Source organism: Limulus polyphemus, unplaced genomic scaffold, assembly GCF_000517525.1.
Source record: "Limulus polyphemus unplaced genomic scaffold, Limulus_polyphemus-2.1.2 Scaffold2724, whole genome shotgun sequence".
Lineage (NCBI taxonomy): Eukaryota > Metazoa > Arthropoda > Merostomata > Xiphosura > Limulidae > Limulus > Limulus polyphemus.
This window is the reverse complement of record NW_013668334.1, coordinates 17,347-41,527: the sequence shown is the minus strand read 5'-3', so window position 1 is coordinate 41,527 and position 24,181 is coordinate 17,347. Positions and strand designations below refer to the sequence as shown.

Genomic DNA, 24,181 nt, shown 5'->3' with positions numbered 1-24,181 from the left:
GTGGGGTTGGTATTACTTGCCCCATCATTTGCGATAGTAATATCCCATTGTAGTTAACACACTATAACATCCTATAATAGTTAAAACCACTATATAACATCCCATAATAGTTAAAAACTTCTGTATAACATCCCATAATAGTTTTAGAAATCACACTATAACATCCCATAATAGTTAAAAACTTCTGTATAACATCCCATAGTTTTAAAAATCACACTATAACATCCCATAATAGTTAAAAACTGCTGTATAACATCCCATGATAGTTTAAAATCCTCTATAAAATTCCATGATAGTTAAAATCTACTGTATAACAACCCATAACACTAAAAACACTCTATAACATCCCAGAAAAGTTTTGTTGCTACACGCTATGGCTTTACTTTAGGCATGTTATACCAACACTCACTACACTTATAAGTTTCACGCCTCCTCCTCATGGACCCCCTTACATTCCCATCACTAAAATCACAATGGGCAGACAGTAATCAAACTATTCTATATGGATAAATTTATTTTGGCTTTTATGACTCCTCCTATTTCAAGAAATCAAGCGCAATGTGACACACACATATATATAGGTTAGATTGGTCAAGACATGTCAATCATACTGGTAAGTATACAAATTTATTTCATAATTATTAAGCAGACCTGTTTACATCTTTACAATAGTCAAGTTTCATAATCCTTTTTGATATACATAACTACAATTAGGCCTTCTTATCTCATTTTTATCTTTACTGGTAAAGTTCTACTGACTTTGTTCATATACATACAACTACTTTTAAGCCTATTAGACTTAACTTTTCTTACCATCAGAGGTCAGGTTTTGCATAGCATGCTGGTTTTCTTTACTGTCTCCATCAACCTTTGAAGTTTAATAAAAGGCAAGTATTTTTTAATTAAAAAAAATAAGTTGATTTTACTAAAAATTAAAAACTGTGTGTGCTGCAAATGATACATCCATAATAAAGACAAGCCTATCACCCAATATTTAATATTGCTATAAAAAATGATATCAATAAAGTTATTGTTCTCACTTTCAAAACTTCAATTACTAATGAGAAAAAGAACCATGCTGTACTGTGTCAATATCTCCATTAAAATCTCATAAATTATCAAGGTGTTCTATTATTAAATTACAAATATTACTGATTTTTGTAATATCTAATTAAAATTCAAACAATTTTTATAATTTTGTGGTAAAAGCAGCGGTGCGCTTCTAGGTATTTTTATTTGGGGGAGGGTAAAGAGTTAGTTTACAGTGGGGGAGATATAAGGGTGTACCACAAGGGAGAATTAAGTGCTATTAAATAAAAAAAGAATTTTTTTTGTTCTATAATAAGTGTTTACTTTTATTTATACACAACAGCCAGAGTTAATTCAAGCTCTCTTCGCTCAGCTTTGTGGCAGTCTGATGCTGTTTCAAACTACCATTAAACCCACCCTCTAGGTCTCATCTACTTAGAGATACTTCTTTCAGTTCATGTTACATGGTATGACAGCTCTGCCCATCAAAACAACTAACAGTTTTATGTCAGTAGAAGTGCCAATGTAAGAGGGATTTAAAAATCTTAAAAAACTAATAAACCTTGATATCTCAGACTGGGAGCAATGCTCTCCAATTAGGGTCTGCCATACCACCAATCCCCATGCTAACAGAATATTGAAATACAATTATGACAAATACCAATAGAAAAAGCTGCACTTTATTAAAGTCAAAGCTAATATCTAATAATTATCATCAGTAATTATGACTTTTGTTCAACATTCCATACATTTCACAACTATTTTAACCTATATATCCTATAATCAAGATACTCACACCCACTGTCACAATCTTCATGGTGCAACTGGAAAGTCCTGGATCTAAGGCTGTAACTAGAAACAAAGACATTATATTTGAAAATGACACATCTATTTATTTGTTAATAAACTTGTTCTTGGTGCCTTTTAATAGAGCTGAATATTCTAGAATTTAATTTGATATTCATGTAAAGCTTAGATCAGGAAACTTTCTAGCAGATTATAACTTAATAGACCTTACTTAACTCATGTACCTTCCTAGGAAGTCATACCTCACTTGTATCAGGTACCTTTCTAGCAGATCATACCTTACTAAGATCAAGTAACTTTCTAAAAGATTATACCTTTCTTAGGTCTGGTATCTTTTAGCAGATTATACCTTATTTAGATCCAGTATATTTCAAACAGATTATATCTTACTCAGATCCAGTATCCTTCTGGCAGATTATAACTAATCAAGTAAGTACAACAAGTAAGAAAGTGACATCAATAGTAACCAACATGAGCTTTAGGGTTGCAACCCTATTATTTGGAACAGACCTATACTTTACAGAACCAACTAGATTCTTTAAAATATATGGTGGTAGTTTTTCCTCTCTAAAATATGTTAGTAACTTTCTTTATAGTATTGCCATGGAATCCAGATTAACAGTTTCTTGTCATCACCAGCCATATCAAGTATCATTATTTATACTAATTGCTTAAGCTAATATCACGTGACACTAAATGCTCTTTAATAAGAATAATTTCATAAAAGTTGGCAATGATTCTTTTGAAAACTTAAGCAAGACTCTGCCAATTTAGTTTGCTTGGCCTAACCAATACCTATGTGTATGCACATGCTTTCACCCTATAGTTTTGCTGCTCTAAATCAGCTGTCTTTAATCCAACTGACAAAAAAAAATAAAAATGTCCACTTTTAATCTTAGGTGAAGCCGTTGTAAAACTTTTAGACCAATAGCTCACATGACTTTTTGTAAAGGCATGTGCAAAAAGTTTAATCAAGATAGAGCAGTTTTTGTTGATAACTTTGCACATGGCTTATATTTAGACCAAATTTGACACCTAATTGTAGGTTATAAAGGTCTACCAGTGTACCAAATTAGAAAAAATCCATAAAAGTTAAACATGTTTTGCTATCAAATAAAGTTTCTGTACTTCTGTTGCAAAGAGAAAATAAAAAAAGGAAGAAACTTGTTCAAAATTGGAGATTTTATAACTCGTGTATTTCTTAATGGATTGCCTTGAAATTTGGTATGTGAAATAAGGGTCCAGTAGAACATATACACTGAAAATTAGTTCAGATACCATTAGAAGATCCCAGTCTTGAGGCCTGGTTTTAAAATTTCAACCAAAACATCATTTGGATGAACCTTCAAGATGGAAAAAAGATGTATCATACATTACATGATTTACCAGTTTCTTTATTTTCAACTAAAAGAAGGCCTACCTGAGCTCACGTGCTTCACTACAGCTGAAGTGTATCCTGTTTCTTCTTTTAGTTCTCTCAGAGCTGTATCCTCCACTTTTTCTTCTAAATCTATCAGACCTTCAAAAGAATATTATTTTATGACAAATCTTTGAATAACAACTCTGATCAGTTAACCTCTTCCTGTTAGCTTGTAAGATATATTGTAACTATGTATTAGCTTCAAATAAATAAAAAAAATCAAATTAACATTTCATCCATCCAAAAAATGCTTGAGTAAAAAGAAAAAACTTCTTTAGCTCATACAGTGGGCAATATCCTATATAAACAGCAAAATAAAGCAACTTGGCATTACTCACATCACATCATTTAATTCAAGTTCTGTAAAACTGAACTTACATCCAGCTTAGCTCCTAATTCACCAAATCACATTTTATTTAATATAACTTAGGTGAATTAGGAGCCAAACTGGATGCAAATTCATTTTCACAGCACACAAATAAAACGATACAATTTGAATAATGCCAAGTTAATTTATTTTGCAGAAGTTTGGCTTGCTTTTTCTTTGCTCAATCATTTTTGGAAAGATTTCATTAATTTTTGTGAGTTACATCATCTCAAGACACACTATAATCATTATTGTTTAATCAGACCTTTAAAAAGAAGCAAGTCATACAGGGAAGTAACATGTAGATTGGGTTATTGTTAATATTACACTCATTATCAAGTAGATTACATGAGATTGGAAAGTTTGTTACCTTTAAGGATGACAATGTTCAAGCAAGAGCCAGAAGCAGTAGTGACACTATATGACACTCATTCAGAGATGATGTATGCAAAATTAATTCTGGGAACAACAATGCCCACCCATAAAAAGGGGAGGAGGCTATTTTTTACTTTCATCAATCAATGTTTTTTCTCATTCATCACTGATGTGGCATGCTTCCAAGAATATATATATTTATTTACAAGAAGAAAAAAAGTAGGTAACTGATTCAGCTAAGTAGGCACAGAATCAATTCATTGTTTAATTGCATTAGTGGTAGGATCAGTATACATCATACCATTTGTGAGAAATAAAGTAAGGATCTGCTGGTCTTGGTTGCTATGTGCTTGCATTGCACACTCTCAGTCCAGCATTTGCTACTGCACTTAGCATGCAATTTTTTAGAATTCCTTCTCTCAATGGCAAATATTGGTGAATTACAGATTACTCTAAAAGCTAGTTTAAATCAGATTTAAAATTTTTGACTATCAAACTTTCCATAAGTATGTACACTAACGTTTCCTCTTTACATTCATACCACTAAGAAAAATAATACTAGCTCAATATTTGGTTTTCTTTATTGATTGAGAGTACTGAAACTTTTGAAATTTTTTGGAAAACATCACATGACTAGAATTAATAGTAGGCATAGCTGGTGAATTAAACTTTGTAGACCTGTTCTAAAAATGCATATTATTTATGAGAAAGCAAAATATTTGCTATTTTTCATTTTAAAGAATAATAATAAGCATGTCTCTTTTGTGTAAAATAAGCAAACTATGTAAAAAGAAATGGCTACCGGTAGTGGTTTCTTATTTTCCTGTTTTATTTTGGCTTCAAAAATGTTGTTTTGTTCGATTCATGTCATATGCTTTCAATGTCCAGTACATTTCATATCAAGTTTCTTTTTCCTATTTTTACTGAAAATGGTTTGATAAATCTAACTTGCAAAAGAGTATGCTGATCTAAACACTGCTTTTAATCTATGGCAGGTTCAATACTTATCATTAATTTAAGCTAGGTCATAAGTTGCTGCTGTAGCTTGTTTAATATGCGGTTTCCATGTTGTATGATAAACTTAAGTTTTTGGAATAATGAACATATGTACACAAACAGGTAATTTATAAACACTTTTATTCTGTCAGTTTACATAATGTTAAAAATGTCAGTTAAGCAATTAGTACTTTCACTAAATATTGTTAAATAGCTTACTTTAAATGTATTTTATTAACGGTTGCAGTTAAAGAGAAAAACATTCATTTTGACTCACAAAGACCAAATTTAATGTACAAGTACTTTGAATATTTTAAATCATGTAAGTATAACTTTTAATAATAACAATGAAATATGAAATAAAAATACAAAAGATTTTTTTCCCCAATGATTATACTGTTAGTTAACCCTATAAACACAGGACAAAGGCCATGTCATCAAGTTTGTTGACTTGCATTAAACATTTTATTGAACTACTATTTTATGAATGTATGTCAATAAGTTTGGTATCAAATTAGATTATAATTCAAATTTTAGTATTATATATTGCTTGATTTCTTAATTTAAAGTAAATATTAAAAAAGAAATCCTAAATAACGATATTTGTGTGTCACATGGTATGTTGGATGCAACACTGGTTTAAATTAGATGTTCAAATACAGTCTATAGTGTCTTACAAATTAAATACTCAAATTACCAATATTGTCAAGCTAGAATGTGAAGTATGAACCTTCTATCTTTTCTATTTTTTGAGATATTAATATATTAAATGAATCAACCCACCCCTTCAATTTTTGAAAATACAAGCTTACTTACACTTACTTTGCCCAATCACATGTGTATAACTAACTGAAAGCTCAGAATGTCCCTCTAGTGGCTTACTCAGTCTCTTTGAAGTATTTCGGTGGCAAACTCTTTCTTTTCATGTAAGATTCCAAGTGGTTAGGTAAGACATTAGTGAGCTTGAAATTTCATATTTTTTAGACCCAAATACAGCTTAGTTACTAAGCTTGATAAAAACTATAATGGAATTGTATGGTATTGATATAGTAATTTATGATTTTTGATTATTTCAAAATGTATGTATAAAACCTAAAACAATTATTTTGTTTCACATCCTCCATGTGCAAAATTTGATAAGGCTTGGCAACCTATGGCAAGCAGCAAACATGTACATAGTTCGTAACTAGAAGAGATAATTGTTTTCTATACTCTTTATTTACTGTTCTACGTTTAAGAACTTATTTGTAAATAGTAATAATGTATATACATATATAATGTATTATAACTGAAATGTGACTACATTTTACAAAATACTAGTCCATTAAAACATAGACAAGACAAGTCACTCTGTAAGGCCAGTTTTATATTCTTAAATATAGTAACATAAGCGCATGTGAGCGGTATAATTGCAGCTTCTGTAATGTTAGCCAGGCATGGCTGAAAGGTCAATATAATAAAAATAATAAATATATATAAATGTATAATGTTATGAAATTTAAGCTATTTAGACTATGCTTTTGTGTTTTCGTGTAATAATTTGTAGTCATTCTAGAATGAAAAAATCACAACTTATATTTATTTCCTAATTTTTTATGGTGGTTACGAGGTTGGTCAAATCGACCCAACCTGTACAGAGATCGAGTAGTGAAAATAACATACAAAATATACAACATTTTTCTAAAAAAATTATCTGGAGTTTATAAAGATTTTGCATGTGATATTTGAAAATTTTCTGATACAAAAAGTATTTTTAATCTTAAAATCAAAATTACTTTACATGTTGGATAATTTTGTACAGTAAAAAATATAAACCAGGGAGTCTTGGTTTGAAGGATTGGTTAAAAATATAGAAGTACATAGATAAATGTACTTTGTTACACAATTTCTTAACGAAGTGAGTCTAACTCTAACTTGTTGACAAACTAAACAAAAAAAACCAACAATAATAATGAATTTCTAAAAACTTTGTATTTTTGCAAAATTTATACATTTGCACAAAACAAAGTGCATTTTATCTTTTCAGATGTACAGTTACAACATTAAATTTGGGAAAAATGGCTTAAGATATTCTGAAGTTTATCAAATATTAATTAATATCTCAAGTTATAAATTAAAAGAATAAACTAGGCTACAAAATTATAACTTTAGGTAAGAGTGTGATAGATATATATATATCTAAGGCTTACTATGTACACATGTGGAAATGAAATATATAAATAACCAATATATTAGGTTGTCAAGAAATTAATGTCACGTATTGGAACACTTTCATTAACCACCCCCAAAAAAACATACATCACTATAATAGTTAAATGAACTGCCTAAATGTTACATTAGTTTAGCTTATCTAATGTGTAAAGTTTAGTATAATCTAATCCCTTATAGTAACGACACACGATGAGTCACACATTTGGCATGTAATGCTATTTGAATACAAGAAGGGAACAACACATCTGTAGCCACAATGAATATCAAAGAAGTTTATGGAAATGTTTTGAATGTTCATAAGTATCAATGACAGTTCAGCAAATTTCGTTCAGGTGACTTTTGCCTTAAAAACTGTGATGGCAGGGGCCAACATGTTGGAATTTATATTGATGCTCTGAAGATGCTTGTTGAGCCTAACCCAAGGCAACGCACTCGTGAAATGGCCCTGAAATTACATGTCTCTCATGAAACAATACGTAAACATTTAAGGAACATGGGAAAACTCCTAAAGAAGGTGTTTGGGTGCCTCACGAACTCTCCAATGATCATCGTTTCCAACGTGTGAACGTTGCTTTGTCTCTTCTGGCACGTAATGTGCATGAACCATTTTTAGACAGAATTGACAAATACAAACATTAAATGCCAAAAACAATGGCTCAGTCCTTGACAAAAACCACTTTCAACCCTAAAACTTGGACTCCATCCACAGAAAGTGATGCTTTGCATTTGATGAGACATCAAAGGAGTAATTCATTTCAAACTCCTCGATCCACAGCAAACTGTCAATGCAGAGATCTAGTGCATATACATGTTTAAATCAAGCCCTTCGTTCGTCAATCAGAAAGGTGTTCTTCTCCATGACAATGCACATCCACATGTTTGATGCAACACAAGATTATGGAGTTGGGTTGGGAAGTTCTCCCCCACCTACCATATTCTCCAGATATGGCACCATCCGATTACCATCTTTTTCATTCGCTGCAACACCATTTTAATGCAAAAATGTATGCAAATGTGGAAGGTGTTAAAGAGAATATCGACATGTTTTGTTTTGATATATAAGTTGTTCGGGTTTATTCATCTCCAAAAAAAAGCGACATTAATTTCTTGATGACCTAATAGTTTCTCCCATCAAACTTTTGTTTAAACAACTGGACTAAATATTTTAAGTTAAGATTAGCCAAATGCATCTTTAAAAATAAGTATATTAAACTGATTTCATGCATATAAATAAAATGGCAAACTGTGTGTGCCCAATACCAGTGGCATAAGTATGCCCCCACAAATGCTGGACCTGACAAACTTAAGAATTGCTGACAAGGGAATTAAATGTAGGAGGCTTAATTACTTTTTATGCAGGAGGGCCCATCTTTGGTAGTTTTGCACTGGCCAATACCTGACTCTTCAATCAATTTCATACAAATTTGAACTTTTTTACATTGATTTAAAACTACCAAGAATGTAAGAGCCAATGTTTTTCTAAAATTAAAAAACATAAAATTGTGATTTGAAGAAGCACTTTCTATTCTTGGCCTTTATGATGGAACAAGGCTTTATTAACTTTTTTACTGCCATGTTTATAGACTAGCTGAATTCCAATCATATGACAGTAAATACTTATTAATTTTTCTTCTGAAAAGTGAACCTAAATAAATGTTTTATGAACATCTTTAATAAAAATTAATTATACTGTAGTAACAATATATGTGTGGATAATGTCTATCCTTTTTCTATTATTTCATGAAAACAAATTTTTTTTTAATATTTGGTCATTTGGTTGACTGGTTTATGTTACGTTCAAATGTTCTTCTTGATAAAGCCTTATAGATTGAACCACAACAAAAAATTTGTTCTCAAAGAAATATTCCCACGTTTTCAAGTATGACCCTGCAATTTATTACTTTTGAAGGCAAAGACAATGAATTTTATGTCAAATGGGCAAATTCACAAGGGTATAAACTTTCATTAAAAAAGATTATAAATTTTTGAGCTAAAGTTTTAAAGATTTCTTAACAAAGGTGACAAACGTCAATAACAATGTATTGTAGCATCATCTGTTGTGTTGAAAAGATATTTAAATTGTTTTTGACACATAGAATCACTTGTGTTTATCATGTAATATATTATCCCTTATTTATTCTATAATTGTATTCTTCTTTTTCATAATATTCAAAGAGATTCTTGTAAATATGATAATAAATATATAAAAAATAAATGTAATAATAACAAAAAGTTATAAAAAAATCCCCACTCAACTGATATTTGAACTCACGACTTCTGCTTGTGATAAACTGCTGATCCAATTTGAACATTACCAACAGAGAGTCAAGCATTACTGGCAAAGGGAGCATTATGAACAGAGAGTGGCTTTTATATATGTAGATATATAAAGAAACACATGGGTGCTGTACAATTACTTACATTTTACTTTATTACTTGTCACATCAACATGACATTTATTAAGATATTTTTGTTCATGTATTTCCAACACATGAAAAAATTAATATATGACATGATTTTTTAAGTAGTTATACAAATATTGATTTCATTATATATATACCTGTTTTCAGAAAATTTATTTAGTATCACTCTTTTTAAGGTAAAATAAAGATTATATAGTGTTTCTCATAGATGTTCCCTGGGCAGTGACAGATTTAATAACTTCCCATCAGTGACCAAGTTTGCCAGAAATCAAATGAATCAGTTTAATTTAATGCTTTTAAAGACAAACCTTAAAACACTGTGAAGTAATTCAAAACATAAATATTGGTTGAAATACTACAAACTTATAAAGTTTCCCTTACCTGCAGGCAATTCTAAAGTAAAAGCTTTCAGAGGAGGTCTATACTGTTTTACAAGTATCATACAGTCGTATTTAAGAAGACGATGAAGTAGGGCAATAGTGCTAACACCTGAAACATAAACACCACCACATGAGCAGGCTATTTTGGACATCTTACCACTTGCATGACCTTGACCACAACTATAACCTTGATCATTCAGTATTTTTACTCTCACATTAATAACTTGAATTGTTTACTCTGATATTTAACATTTTGGAAGCTTTTTCTGATATTGACCATTCAGCTCTCATCTTGACACTGGCATGTTTACTCTCATCTTGATATTAACAAGCTTACTCTCTTCTTGACATAGGCATGCTTACTCTCATCTTGATATTAGTAAGCTTACATTCATCATGATACTAGCACACACCACATATACAGATAAACCATTCCAAAAGTTTTAACTCTAAAAATTAAGTTGGTGAAAGAGTATGTCATCATCTGGGTTTAAACATTTTACATTTAGAGAGTAATACAGGTTAAATATGGGAGCAGTTACTGCTTTTAGGTGCAAAAGTTATGTGCCCAAATTAAAAAAAAAAATTTTATGAAAAAAGTTAGGCGAGAAATAAGAAATGATCATAATAAAAACAAAACAAATGAAAACTTTACTTAGATTTTTTCTCTATATCATGTCAAAGTATCTATTAGTTTTTTCGCTTCGATCACCTCCCACAATCCTTAGCTCTAATTCTTGACAAGTTTCTCCTACACAGAAACTTGCTTCATTCTCGCTCAATTGCTACCACCCAAATTAATTTTCTGTATTACCCTCTGACACTGGTTTTTAAAGAAAATCATAAAATCATTTTATTGTACATAATATAATAAATAGGAATGAATAATCTACATGTGATCTTTTTGTAACATTGGTGTAACTAAGTTAAATGTGGTTTAGTATTGAAATTCTCGGTATGTTTCATTTGAGTGTTCAGAAATCACTTAGCCGACACTTAGTGTGTGCAGGAATTGGTTTTTATTCAGAGGTAGTTTAACCAGTGCGTAAAGATGGTGATGTCCAATGCTGTTTGTAGAAGATATTCAACGTGTGGATTCAAAAATTTAAATTATGTTATTGTCAAACATTTGCCTCTTTATACTTCATCACAAAAGATATGTACATTAGAAAGTTTATTCTAATAGCTTGTTTCTTCTGACAAGTGGTTTAACTACCATAGTTTTTCACATGTTCAATGACTGTAAATTGTCATAAAATGTTGCACATCTTTTGACATATTTAGCAGTGCCATTCATGCCAATTGTCAAATAAATGCATTCTAGTGGCATATGTTCAACTAATCATGCTGGCAGTCTTTACAGCTGAGCAGTTAATGGAATTTAATACTCAATTCACAGTCAAACTCATTAACTGATTATTAATTAATCATTATTCTCACGAGGCTGGAAAGTTGGAATAACCAAAAATACTAAATCTAATTATTGATTATTTTCATAAATTAAAACACTAATCAATAAAGTTAAACAACCCCGAATTAAAAACAATAACAAGAAATCATCATGACAATATTTGGGTTACTTGGATATTCAGAATAATTGAAAGCGGTACAATCAGAAACATTAATTTTGGTTAGTTAATTATTTCATGATATTAACAAATTTAATCATGGTTCTGACTCTGATTATTTTACATTACTAACTGATACTTATAGATAATTGATTAATCAAGTTAACTGCCCAGCTCTAATAGTCTTCAACTTGTATATTTTTCAATACTTTTGCCAAACAGAAACAAATTTTGCTTGTGGCAACATAGTAAGCAGTTAACAGGAACATTGATGACTGTTTAAACTTCTGAATCAAGTCACCTAATACTTTTAAAATCCAGAAAACAACTCTACACATTAAACTTTTCCTTGTCCCTTACATTTCTTAAATCAGGTTTGATTCTAGAAGCTTGACTTTCAACTTTTCCAACATGTTATTCTTTCTGTAATGATAGGGACTAAAACTTCCCAAAGTACTCAAAATGATGCTTTCCTATTTTTATACAAGACCAGACAACAATAACTTTCTTGTTGTTAATTCAAACTAGCTTTAGAAAAAATAAAGAACTTGATTTGGTTTTATCACCACAGCTATACATTAATACAAGATTTATGGTTTTGATCAAAAAAAGCACAACTATGTCTTTCTCATATTCTACATAATCAACATTCCTCTCTACAAAAAATAAAATCCAGCTTTCCACACCCACATGCACAACACTAAACTTCTAAATAAAAAACTCATTTTCAATATACTGCTTAAACTTTCAAAGTCCTTTTTGTATAAGATACACAAGTCATCTTAACCAAAGCACGGTACAAAATGCTATTCTATAAAAGCACCATTATTTAGAAAATATTAGGGATAGGAGAAATATTTTATCTGATCAAATATTGCACCATTTGATGAAATCTGATCCAGTTATATATTAATTTTCTGAAGATCAGACTTCCCCACAATATTACACAAGCATGATACTACTTCAACATGCATCACACATAATAAATATTACATCTATTCTACTCATGCTTTCTACTAGCTTCTAAACATAATAGCATTTTCCCAGGTATTAAAGAGTGAGCATCCTGGTAGTCATAACAGTTGCAATACAGATAGTTAGAATGTAATTTAAATAATCATCATACCTCCCTTTTGTACTACCACTGTACACCACAAGTAGTGGCAGCAATAGCAAGTACTATCCAAACAACAGTCACAATGGGGGATAATAGGTGGTGTTAAACACTGTCTCACACAACTATGTGCCACATTCCCTTTTAAAGGGTCTGCAAAGGCTACTCACTCATGTGGAACTGTACATCCTTAACAAGTTTTCAAAAAAACAATGGCAAAGTAAACTCGTAATGAAGTGGTTGCTCATGTATGTGGCACATTTTTAATATGTATGGTTATATCCTCTATCCGATTTGAAAATATCCTAGGTGAATTGGAAATCATATGCCACATATCCAAAATCTAATATCTGACCAAAACTACTATTTGTCCTATCCCTAGAAAATATATTAGAATGCTAGTACTTTCAATATGCATAGTAGCAAGATTGCACATATTGCTGGTCTATTATATATACTTACAATCTGGTTTTTCTGAATTCTTTGTACACCTTCCAACCACTTCCCATTCTCTGTAACAGAAGAAATTATTTTTAGGAGTATGTATAACACTTTGCATCCAGTGTTTCTTAATCCACCTCCACACTTCTTGTTTTTTGGCACTCTCAGGAACTAATTAACTTATCAAAAACATCAGAAGTTAACCAACAATAACCAGAACCAACAGCAACCAATGGAGAAAAGGAATTAACGAACAATTATCAAGAACTAACAAGCCACCAACAAGTATCAAAACCAACAGCCACCAATAAACAACCCAAATTAATCAGCCACAAGAAGCATGAATAAACTAACCACTAACTGTAAACTATAAGAATCTAGCAGCCACCAACAAACAACACAGACTAATTAACCACCAAGAACAATGAATAATGAATAAACTATCAGGAACTAACAAGCAACCAACAACCATCACACATTTAACCAAAAAGTAACAATACAGTAATGAGCCACCCACAATTATCAGGGACTCACCAGCCACAACAACAATCAATAGACAAACCATCCTACAACAACTAAAGGAAGCTAGCACCAACCAAAAAACAACACAGACTAACCACTCGCCAACAACAACTATCAAGAATTAACCAACAACTATTATGAACTAACCAGCCATCAGTAAGTATCACAGACTTAACCAGCTACAATAGATTAATCATTGTAACCAGCCACATTAACCATCAATGAACTAATCAGTCACAAAAAACTATTAGGATCTTGCAGCCACCAAAAAACAATCATCAAGGACTAACCAGCCAACAACAACCATCAAGAATCAACCAACTAATACAAACTAACCAGTCAACATAAACTATCCAACCACAAACAACCATCACAGACTAACCAGCCATTACAAGCTAAAAACACACTCACTATTAGTAGAAGACACTGAACACATTGAAATGTAGACTATAAAAGGTTATGATTTTACAGGGCAACATGAAAATTATACATCATTATAAAAAACAATGATTCAGTGGATATTCATTTATTTGAAGAAATTTTAACAGAAAAATCAAAGAGTGTATGTAACATTCAAAGAACTAGCATTACTTTTTTTAAGGATTTAAAAATGGAGTAGTCTTCAAGTTATCTTTTGATACTTAAACAATTAGGATATTACTGGATTTGTTTTCCCAAATAAAATGGTAAAAGAAGCAACACAATGACTATAAATTATTGCCAATATTATGCATATTTTTAATTTACTACAATGCTTTTTGGTACCATTGAATAGAATTAGAATCCCATTTAGAAATTTTCAAGATTCTACACTACTTTTGTTCACTGGCTTCTCATTTTATGTAATCAAAATACTAAACCACCAGAGATCAGATAATTTGCCTAAAAGTTAAATTAAATGCTATATCACTATCATAAACTAAATTTCATAATTAGTTCTTTGCACTATAAATGACCTTTTCTTTCATTGGTTTGAAATATTAAAATCATCCCTCCTGTATGATGCCAATAGTACATCTTTTCACGAGTTTACTTTTCCCTGTGTAATATTGTTATGTGAGCTTTAAAAAGAATTTTCAGAAATTTCTATGCTTACCTAACAACTAGATTTTTATCCGAGCTTGGCACAATGAAACTTAAGTTATTACAATCTTAGTTTTACTAAAAAATAAAAATAGATGACTAAAACTGAACTACTGCATTTTCATCTCAATGATTTTCAAAATCTTTTCAGTCAACATTCATGAGATGATGCCTTTGAATCATAAACAATATTATCATTAGAACACCTCTTGGTGGAAATATTTTTGAACACCTAACAAACTTCTCCAATTTTTATGCATTGGTTTTTTTTTTCTATTAACAGCTTTTGATGAATTTTGTTTCTACGTGAAAGGGGTGTAGTCACTGAAGTAATGGTTATAAGAACAACAAACAATGCAAGACCTCTCAAATCTGTTGCATTCACTGAAACCAGCAACAAAGGAATTAAGTCGGTTCAAAATTGCATAATTCAATTTCTCAGTCAAGTTGAGGTAATTTAAAAAAATACTTACCAGGACTAGAAAATTCTAAACCTGTTATTGTTAAAACACAGATGCACTGCAGGTACATAAAAAAAAGGGGGGCTAGTACATAACATAAACATTCTCAAACAAATAATTGTGGATTTTTACCCTCTCACAATCAAAACATTTTCAAATGTTATACCTGATATGGTTTGCCTTAAAATAAAGATGTTTTTAGTTGAGCTTAAAACAGCCAAGCTAATAACTTTTACACTGGACAACAATGGTGTTATTTGAAAGGATTTCATTATGACTGTACCAGGAAAATGAGTCATTGTTTTACAAAGTTTAGAATAGGTGTTAATGATCAAGCAAAACATCGATATTAATGAATATGGGATAAAATGTTTTGACAAAAAAGTCACTGGTTTCTACATGTGCTGAATTAAACCACTTTCCAACTGGTAACCATTTTTACTCACCACAATCAATGTATATAGCTAATCAACTATTTCTTAAATAATGGTTCTTATTGCAACTGGTTCAGAAACTTAAACAACATATCAATAACACAATAAAAGCTAAACTACAAAAGAAAAAAAAAACATTTTTTACAGCTCCAGAGAAAATTACCTACAATATATTTGTACATATTTAAGATAGTTTGTGAATAAGAGTATAAAAATACAAAAATGTTAAGGTGGCAGAAGGTAATTAGGTCAGCTCCTCAACCTATTAAGCTGACCAAAATCCCACTATGATACACGGTGAATCATAAGAATCATGGTTATAGCAACTATCAGAAATTTAGATAAAAGATTTATAAAGACAATGTCATTTTAAAATACTACTAAACAGTTCTCTATTAACATGTGATAAAGAAATAGTCTTATATAGAGAAGATGAGAAAAATAATGGCTAAATAACATATGGCTGATGATACTGAACATCTACAGAACTAAAAGTCTTTTGACCACACTAACTTTACTAGCCAAGTTTGCTTTGATACACAAATAAACATGTATTGTAAATGGAGGAAAAAAGAAAATAATATTGTTACCGTTTTGCACCAGTTTGGTCTTGGTACATATACTTTGACAACTTAAGCCATTTTCCTTTAGCAACTTCCTGTACAAAAATATTAAGGAACATATATATATAATTGTTATACATTTCTTATACCATCATACAACTTGTTGACAATATTGATAATTCTGTTTAAACTATTTTAGAAAGAAAAATGTAAGAAAAATAATTTATTATTCTCAAAATTAGCTTTTAGTACTAATAACCATTTCTGTATTTGAATTTCTGGACCAAACTTTTAACAGCTGCTTCACTTTCACTAAACAACACAGGGTATTCAGAAATTACTGGACCACTTTCTTAATTAAATAGAACAGTAACCACACCAAATAAATAGTCACAGTTTGTGGCATGTGGGAGACTGATCTTTGAGTTTTCCTACTAGTTTACATGGGGGTACATAAAGGACATTCTCTATAAAAAAGAAGATACTGAATATAATAATGTTGTGTGCCTGAATAACCAACACAACTGCAATGATTACTCCAGAGATGCTGATACATACACGGACATAGATCGACCAATATCTGAACAGCTTTCAAGCCACGAACAGTACCTATGTTGAGGTGTACTAACAGCATCACTGGCCACAGATCGACCAATATCTGAACAGCTTTCAAGCCACGAACAGTACCTATGTTGAGGTGTACTAACAGCATCACTGGCCACAGACAAACCCAAGACATTAGCTTCTATTATACCACAAACCATAACTGTTTATTTTATGTTGTTTTTACTATATTCAATTAATATAGTGGTTCAATAACTTATAAACATTCTGTTCTTTCACTGGTGCTCTTTACTATTAAAGTAGTTGAAAGTTCATTGATCTATGCCCCATCTTTAGAACAACTCAGTATTTAAGACCTTCTAAAGTAAAGTATATTCTTATAAAAGTTAGCTTTTATTATTACTACACTAAATTTTATATGCAATTCTGAATAAGTCATTTAACTCTTTCTGAACTTATGAGGGGGCATTGCCACCCACTGATTTTTATTGTTGCTTCTCACAGTGCAAATACTTAATCAAATTGCACGAATCTTAGTAATAACTTACTATACGGTATCTAGTTTTGGCTTTAAAAAGTTCCTATCATTTTATTTACTTCTATTACAATTTTATTTACATTGCAAAATTTCCAAAATTTTATTGAGACACTGTCTTTGAAAAAAAAAAAAGAAAAACACTTCCATTCATCTTAGAATTTAAATTTTATCAAGTTTGATAAGTTTAAACGTGGTTAATTACATATTTATTTAGAAACTTTATTTTGCTATTTGCATTAGGCCCTATTTATGGCTATAAATCATAATAATTAAAGTAAAAATTGGCAAGGATTTATCAGTGACCTATGACTTGTAACAGTGTACATCAGGACAAGCTAGGCAACAGTATTTTTGCTAATATTACTATTGGTAGAAATCAACTTATATTTAATAATTATAGTTTCTTTTCAAAAAGTAATAAATTGAACATATAAAGGTGAAATGGGCAGCAACATCCTAGTTCACAGTGACACTTAAAGAAAGGTTTGGAAGACTAATCTATAAAAGTACCTCAGGTAGAAAGGATGACATGTTGAATGAATACATCTCTACCTGAATTTCTATACAAGTGTCACTCTGAACTACATATGGTAGCACTATACCAAATACACGTAGGTGGAAATTGTAGGTGTTTCACTAATTTATAGTAACTTACAGTTTAAATGTAAATAATTCAATAAATATTTTCATTATTTATAATTTCAGCTAGATTAATGTAGTAAATTAAATTTCTTAGATAGTAATAACTACATTAGCCAAATGTGATTGACATGTTTATAAAGTTTAAATATGAAAATGCTGCTTTGGGCTTGGTTATTTCCCTGAGCAGGATCAGCCTCATCAAGCGTTCTTGGGTTTAAAAACTAAAAAAACTAGCAACGAGGGTATTAAACTAATTACCTAAGACAGAGTGGTAAAAACTTTATGTAGTTTGCTGTTATTCATAATTAAGACTATTTAGTATCAATTGCATTCATTATTGTATAATTTTTGCAGCTCTTCTGGTAGAAGTTATTACATAAATCCATAAAATAACACATTTTTTTATTTATATATATTATTGCATTATGACAAACTTAACACTGATATTTAAGAAATAAGGATTTGAATCCCATTTGAGTCATCAGAATATTTTGCTGTCACCTAAAGTGGTCTCTAAACCTGATTAGGCTTAATTGATATCTTGTAATAGAATATTTTCATAGCTTCAAACAAATATAATTCCATACCAAAACATTTCAGGAATGAAAATAACATCTGAATAAAGTATGAAAAACATTCACAGATCTGTGATTTGTTCCTAAGTCTTCTAAACTTCCCACTAAATTACACCATTCTTCCCCACAACAGCTAGGTCTAATCATTTCCCATGAAATCACAAATTACTTCTCAGACCATTTTATTGACTTGACATTGATGTAAACAATGTATAATCTGCTCTATCCAATTAGGGAGACCAGATTCCAAACCAAAAAACTGGGACAGCCTAGCCCTTGCCCTGAATTTCAAAATAGTCCTTGCAAATTTTCTTGGCTGTGTGATCCATAATGTCTATCTGTCACTGTGTACTATTGAAAACACAGCTTTGCAAATAGTGCATTCAACTTTGTTGTCGAACTCAGCTGCCTATAAAAAAGGAAGTATTCTTTCAAAGTATCTGAAAAAACACTTTCCTATCAGCAATTTTAAACTATGATAGTTAAACGTTTCCAATAATAAAAATATCTTAGAGAACAATCCCTGATGTTTAACCTCTCACCACACATTCACCAACTGCTGCAAGTCTACTAACTAAAAAACCTGTGTAGACCCAGGTTTCTCTGCATGCACAAACATCACTTTCGAGAGAGGTTGATAGCAGTAGAGTGTACAGTACTGTACAAGTCAAGTAGGCCTATTACATTCCGGATTGGAAGTGACTGGCAGTTTGACGTCTTTATCATAAAACTGGACATTTTGTACATCCTGAGAACTTTTCTCAGGATATTGGGAGAAACTACAAAAAAAAACAAAAACAAAAAAGGGACTATCCCAACCAAACTGAAACATCTGATCATCCTGTTTTCAATGGTATTTAAACATTGCTTCCAGCTATTTTCAAAGCCATGTTTCATTAGTGGTCATTCACAAGCTGCGAGGTCATGAAAGATGGAAAAAGAGACTGTACTAATAAAATTAGAGAAAGAAAAGGAAAATCACACAAGACACAGGATGATAGCTTTTAAAAAATATAAGCCTTTGCTTTGGGATGGGCATAAAAATTATAAAACAATATCTGTAAGTGCATTGTTTACAGGTAAGATTCCTAACAGCTGTGCATAAATGTAAATTAGAACTTTTTTTTCACCTTTCTCTACAAACCACAATAAACGAAGGCTACAAAATATCAATTTTAACAGATTTTTTCAGTAAAAACTTAACATAGAGTAAGAATTATTATCTTTACTTAAGCTTTGAAATTTGATACGAAGGTGTGCAATTGAAACCTGAAAGGCACTCACTGGCCCAGATATGGTTAACTACATTGTAGTATTAATACAGGATTACCTAACAAGAAATATAATTTGTGTTTATTTTTAAAAATAAAGAAGTTTTTCTCATACCTCTTCTCCCAGATGCTTAAATTTTTCTGTGTTCAGGACCATGGAATGAGCAGGTTGTTCTGCACAAATTTTTTGAACAGGTGTTGGAGTATTAAGAAACATTCTGTTTGTTTTATATGACAAAAACACTAAAATCTGAAAGAAAAAAAAATTAATATATATATATATACAACTGAGCTTACCCACAGCTTGTGAGAAATGAACTGGTGTAGTTCCTCAAGGGTCTGTTTTAAAACTTTATCTACAACTTATATTTGATTTGTAGATACATTTTTAAGTTTCATATATAGCACCTTGTTGCATTGAATGATCTTGACATGAAAGTTTATTAATATTAACTTCAGATCAGAGCAAGCTACCTACTTGAGGGAAGCAAAAAATAAACCTGGTAATGAGTGTAGTTTATTGAATACTAGCGTATAACCTGTTAAATATGATGGAGCAAGTACTACCACCCCCATCACACAGTATACCCTAACCTCACATTTCATAGCTAATTGAAATAAATGAATTTTGCAAAATCAAGCTTGACTAACAAAGATGCAGAAAAGTACAGTCAAACACTGATAAATTCCTTTGTGAGCCAATCAAAATTAAGTTCATTCATGAAATGAATTTGTGGTGTATTTATAGAATAATTATTAGCAAAACTCAGTTACATTAACAACTTCTAATATATAGAAAAGCCAGTGTGTTTTGGTAACACTATGTTCCAGCAATGGCTTTTATGACATGTTGTTTAGCCACAAAAGTATAATGATCTAATATTGCTGTTAATCTATGTACTAAAATTGAATGTATAGACAACAAAACTGGAAAAATATTTGTTGATTTCTTAACTTATAGTATCAGTTGATTAAAGAGGTTTATTTTTTTATTAAAAATATTGGTGATATAACAGTAAATAGCTTATTTCAGAAACAATTTAAGTTTAAAATTGAATTGATAGTTTTACTTTCATGATAAAATTTTATGCACTTGGCTCCAGGCCAGGTGATCGCACACTACATCTTTACTTTAGGCTTATTATATCAACACTCACTACACTTCATGGCACACACACCCTCGTGGGCTCCCTTTCACCCCTGTCACTAAAATCATAATGGCAAACAGTAATCAAACTATTCTATCTGGATAAATACAATTTTGGCTTTTATGACTCCTCTTACTTCAAGAAATCAAGTATGACATGACACACTGGCTTTTATATAGTTAAGATACTTTTCTTATGTTCTTACTTACAAAGATTAGAATGCATTGTTTCATCAGTTGGTTACATTAAAGAGTAACTTTTTTATATTTTCTAAAAATGCTTGGAGAAGTCATATTCATTTGTCTCAACATTTCACTATATGATATTTAGTTAAAACCTGTCAGAGATGCCATGGAAATTGTATACTAGTTAGTTTTACTTCTGTAGTAGCAAAATTTCCAGTTGGATAAAAGAAGCTTTGCACAAATCATCTTATGGAATATAACATCATAAAAAAAAATCAACATGGATGCAATAATGGGAAATTTTCGCTTACTAATCTGTTATATTGAAGACATTAGTTTCATTTGGATGATAGAAAGGATGTAGACTTTGATAATGTGCCACACAAAAGGTTAGCTAAGGAAATTGCATCAGTGAGGGATTCAGATAGACTAATAAATTGGATTGTAGGGTGAACGGTTGAGAGAAGGCAAAACTAGTTAAAGACTAGTTGTTTAAACGTGGTTGGATGGTAGAAAGCATTAGGTTGTTATTGAGTTCAATCAAATTGGACTTATTATTTGAGGTGTGTCTCTGAAGTCAGTGTTTTGGCCTTTGATTTTTCTTATTTATATTAATGACATTGATCATTAGTAAAGTTTGTGGATTAAAATCATGGATATTTCTAGCTATATTGAGGATGTTTATGTAACGATTCTGATCAATTGGCAAGTTGTACAAATATTTTGCAAAAGGCCTTTGATGATAGTAAATGCAAGATAATGTGTTTAGGTTATCTTAATTGGCACTTCATTTAATATATATGAAAAACCCATTCAAAGGTATGACTGAAGAAAAAGATTTTGGCATATTGGTGAATGAGTCACTCCAAAATGATTGGGGCAGTGCTCTGTTACAAGTAACAAAGCTAACAAAACTTTTTAAGATTTACTTATAGACATGGATTACAAGTAAAAAGAAAAAAAGCGATAATTATTTCTTTATACAAACTGCTAGTTAGACAGACATCAACTGGAATACTGTGTACAGTTTAGGTCTAATTTTCTAATAAAGGATATTGACATACTGGAAAGGATACAGAGAAAAATTACTATAATAATATCGTTACCCTATATGTCAGGTTAAGATATCTTAACCTAGAAGGCGATTTTACTGAAGTTCACAAGATTATCTGGCAGATTAATAAGAAAAAGGCCTCTGATTTCTTTGTGCTGTATTCTGAAGACAAAAGAATGAGAGCATACAAGTTCAAAATTTGGAAATAGAGAGACTAGGTTCCAGTTAAATCAAACTTACTTTTTTAACTGAATGAGTTGTCAATGGAAGAAGTAAAAGCCAGCACTTTAATAGAAATTAAAAGGGAAATTGAAATTTCTTTAAAAAATAAAAGTTAGGTTTAAGTTATTTTTTTTCTCTCAAAGGTGGTTGTGCAGGAACAGCCAAGAAGGCTGAAATGGTCCTTGTACAAGTTGTTTTGTTCAAATGTTGTTTTACACTTCTCAACTTTATGAGACCATTTATTTAATTTTAAAAATAGAAAAACTGAGAAATTATAATTGTGTATCTGAAACTTCTACTATGTTTCTAAAATATATTGTTGTGCTTTTGTTTTGTATTTAAGAAAAATAAAGAGAATGATTATGTTTTAAAACCTTCAATGTAATAGTGTCTGACCTACTTATATTTAAAGTTTCATATATTACAAATAGGGTTCTTGTTCTTTAATTTGAAATAAAATATTTTTGTCCAAAAATTGTAATTTCAATTATTACCATAATGCTTGACAAACCACTAATAGTAATAGTAAAGTCATAACAGTAATTTAGTTCGTCTCTGTTGTAGAAAGCAGTAAAAAATTATGATATTAATTCCTTAGCGTTGGGAAAAGAAGACTGAAAGTTGTAAGTGCAAGTGAAACTTATTTTTGGTTAATATGTATTAACACTTTATTTTCTTATTCTTTCACACTCTGATCAAAATTCAAGCTATCTTAAAAACTGAAATTTATACTTAGTCTTGCTCTTAGATTTTAGAATTAGATACTGTTTTTTGTAAGTTTCATATAAAATACTCTCTTAAATTCTGCAAGTTTAAAAGTCATTGATAGACTGAACTCACCGGAAACCACAACTTCTTTACTTTTCCCAGTATGATATAGTATATCTATATTGGCTCTAGAGGTTGCGAAAAAATATACCTGAAACATCAACAAATCACACTATAGTAAATTACTAGTATCATTATCAATTTTCTACTTCCAGTACAAACAAAAACTAATATTTTTAGAACGTGAAAGCGATCCTTTCGCTAAAATAGTAAATGATACAAATGAAAAAAAAATCAGTTATATTATTCTTCCTTGTCTTACTATGTTCTGTCTAAATACTTGATGATAACACTAAATTTTTTAGTAAAAATAGCACGTTAACTTTACGCCATCTTAAAGTTAATAAAACGTAAAGTCAGAACGACACCTAAGTAAGAGTTCATACGTACAAACTAATATCGTATCCGTTTCTTGCCCTCTTGTACAGCTACTCACCCAAATGAAGAGAGAGGGGGTAGGGTTATTCTATAAATAGACCCTATAGAAAGCTCGGACTGGTATTTGAACTTGTAAATGTACAAAGACTGGGTAGCTCTTATGGTTCGAAACTAGGTCATCAAAAGATTAGATTATTCTTGCACTTGTGAGATATAAAAACAATTTTACTTATTCCAATCGAAGACTGAGCTTTCTATTTGTTTATATATGTAGACAATGTCTGCTTGTTTGTTATTAAGTGCAGAGCTACAAAATGGGCCATCTGTGCTGTCCCAAAGTGAGTATCTATACTTGATTTTTCGTGTTATAAGCCCAGAGACTTGCCGCTGAGCAACCGGAGTGGCATGTAGATAGAGAAATGACTGTTTTATCTGTATATCTATTTACTTAATTATAGGTTCCAAAAATAAAAAAGATGTACCATTGACTGTCAGAAATATGTAAAACAGAGCTAATTATCTCAACTGAGGACTGTTCAGATATTTGTTAGTTGTTTTACAAAATAATAATTAAACTTGTTT

The 24,181-nt window shown here is 30.8% G+C and overlaps 1 protein-coding gene across 2 annotated transcripts in view; it reads right to left on the bottom strand.

Moving 5' to 3' along the window:
* LOC106467739 (ADP-sugar pyrophosphatase-like) overlaps positions 1–23,715 on the bottom strand; it is a 35,866-nt gene extending 12,151 nt beyond the window's left edge. Inside the window, exons 1-9 of one of the 2 annotated variants that reach the window (XM_013928115.2) lie at positions 23,612–23,715; positions 23,234–23,312; positions 19,900–20,034; positions 16,222–16,289; positions 13,153–13,202; positions 10,010–10,117; positions 3,257–3,355; positions 1,826–1,881; positions 814–868 (exon numbers count right to left, since the gene is read on the bottom strand). In XM_013928115.2, the coding sequence (XP_013783569.1) occupies positions 814–868; positions 1,826–1,881; positions 3,257–3,355; positions 10,010–10,117; positions 13,153–13,202; positions 16,222–16,289; positions 19,900–20,001 (538 nt within the window). In that variant the 5' untranslated portion in view covers positions 20,002–20,034; positions 23,234–23,312; positions 23,612–23,715. Of the gene's footprint in view, positions 1–813; positions 869–1,825; positions 1,882–3,256; positions 3,356–10,009; positions 10,118–13,152; positions 13,203–16,221; positions 16,290–19,899; positions 20,035–23,233; positions 23,313–23,483; positions 23,552–23,611 lie in introns of those variants that run through there. The other variant, XM_013928116.2, reaches the window with a different exon arrangement.
* Positions 23,716–24,181: the final 466 nt, after the last annotated feature.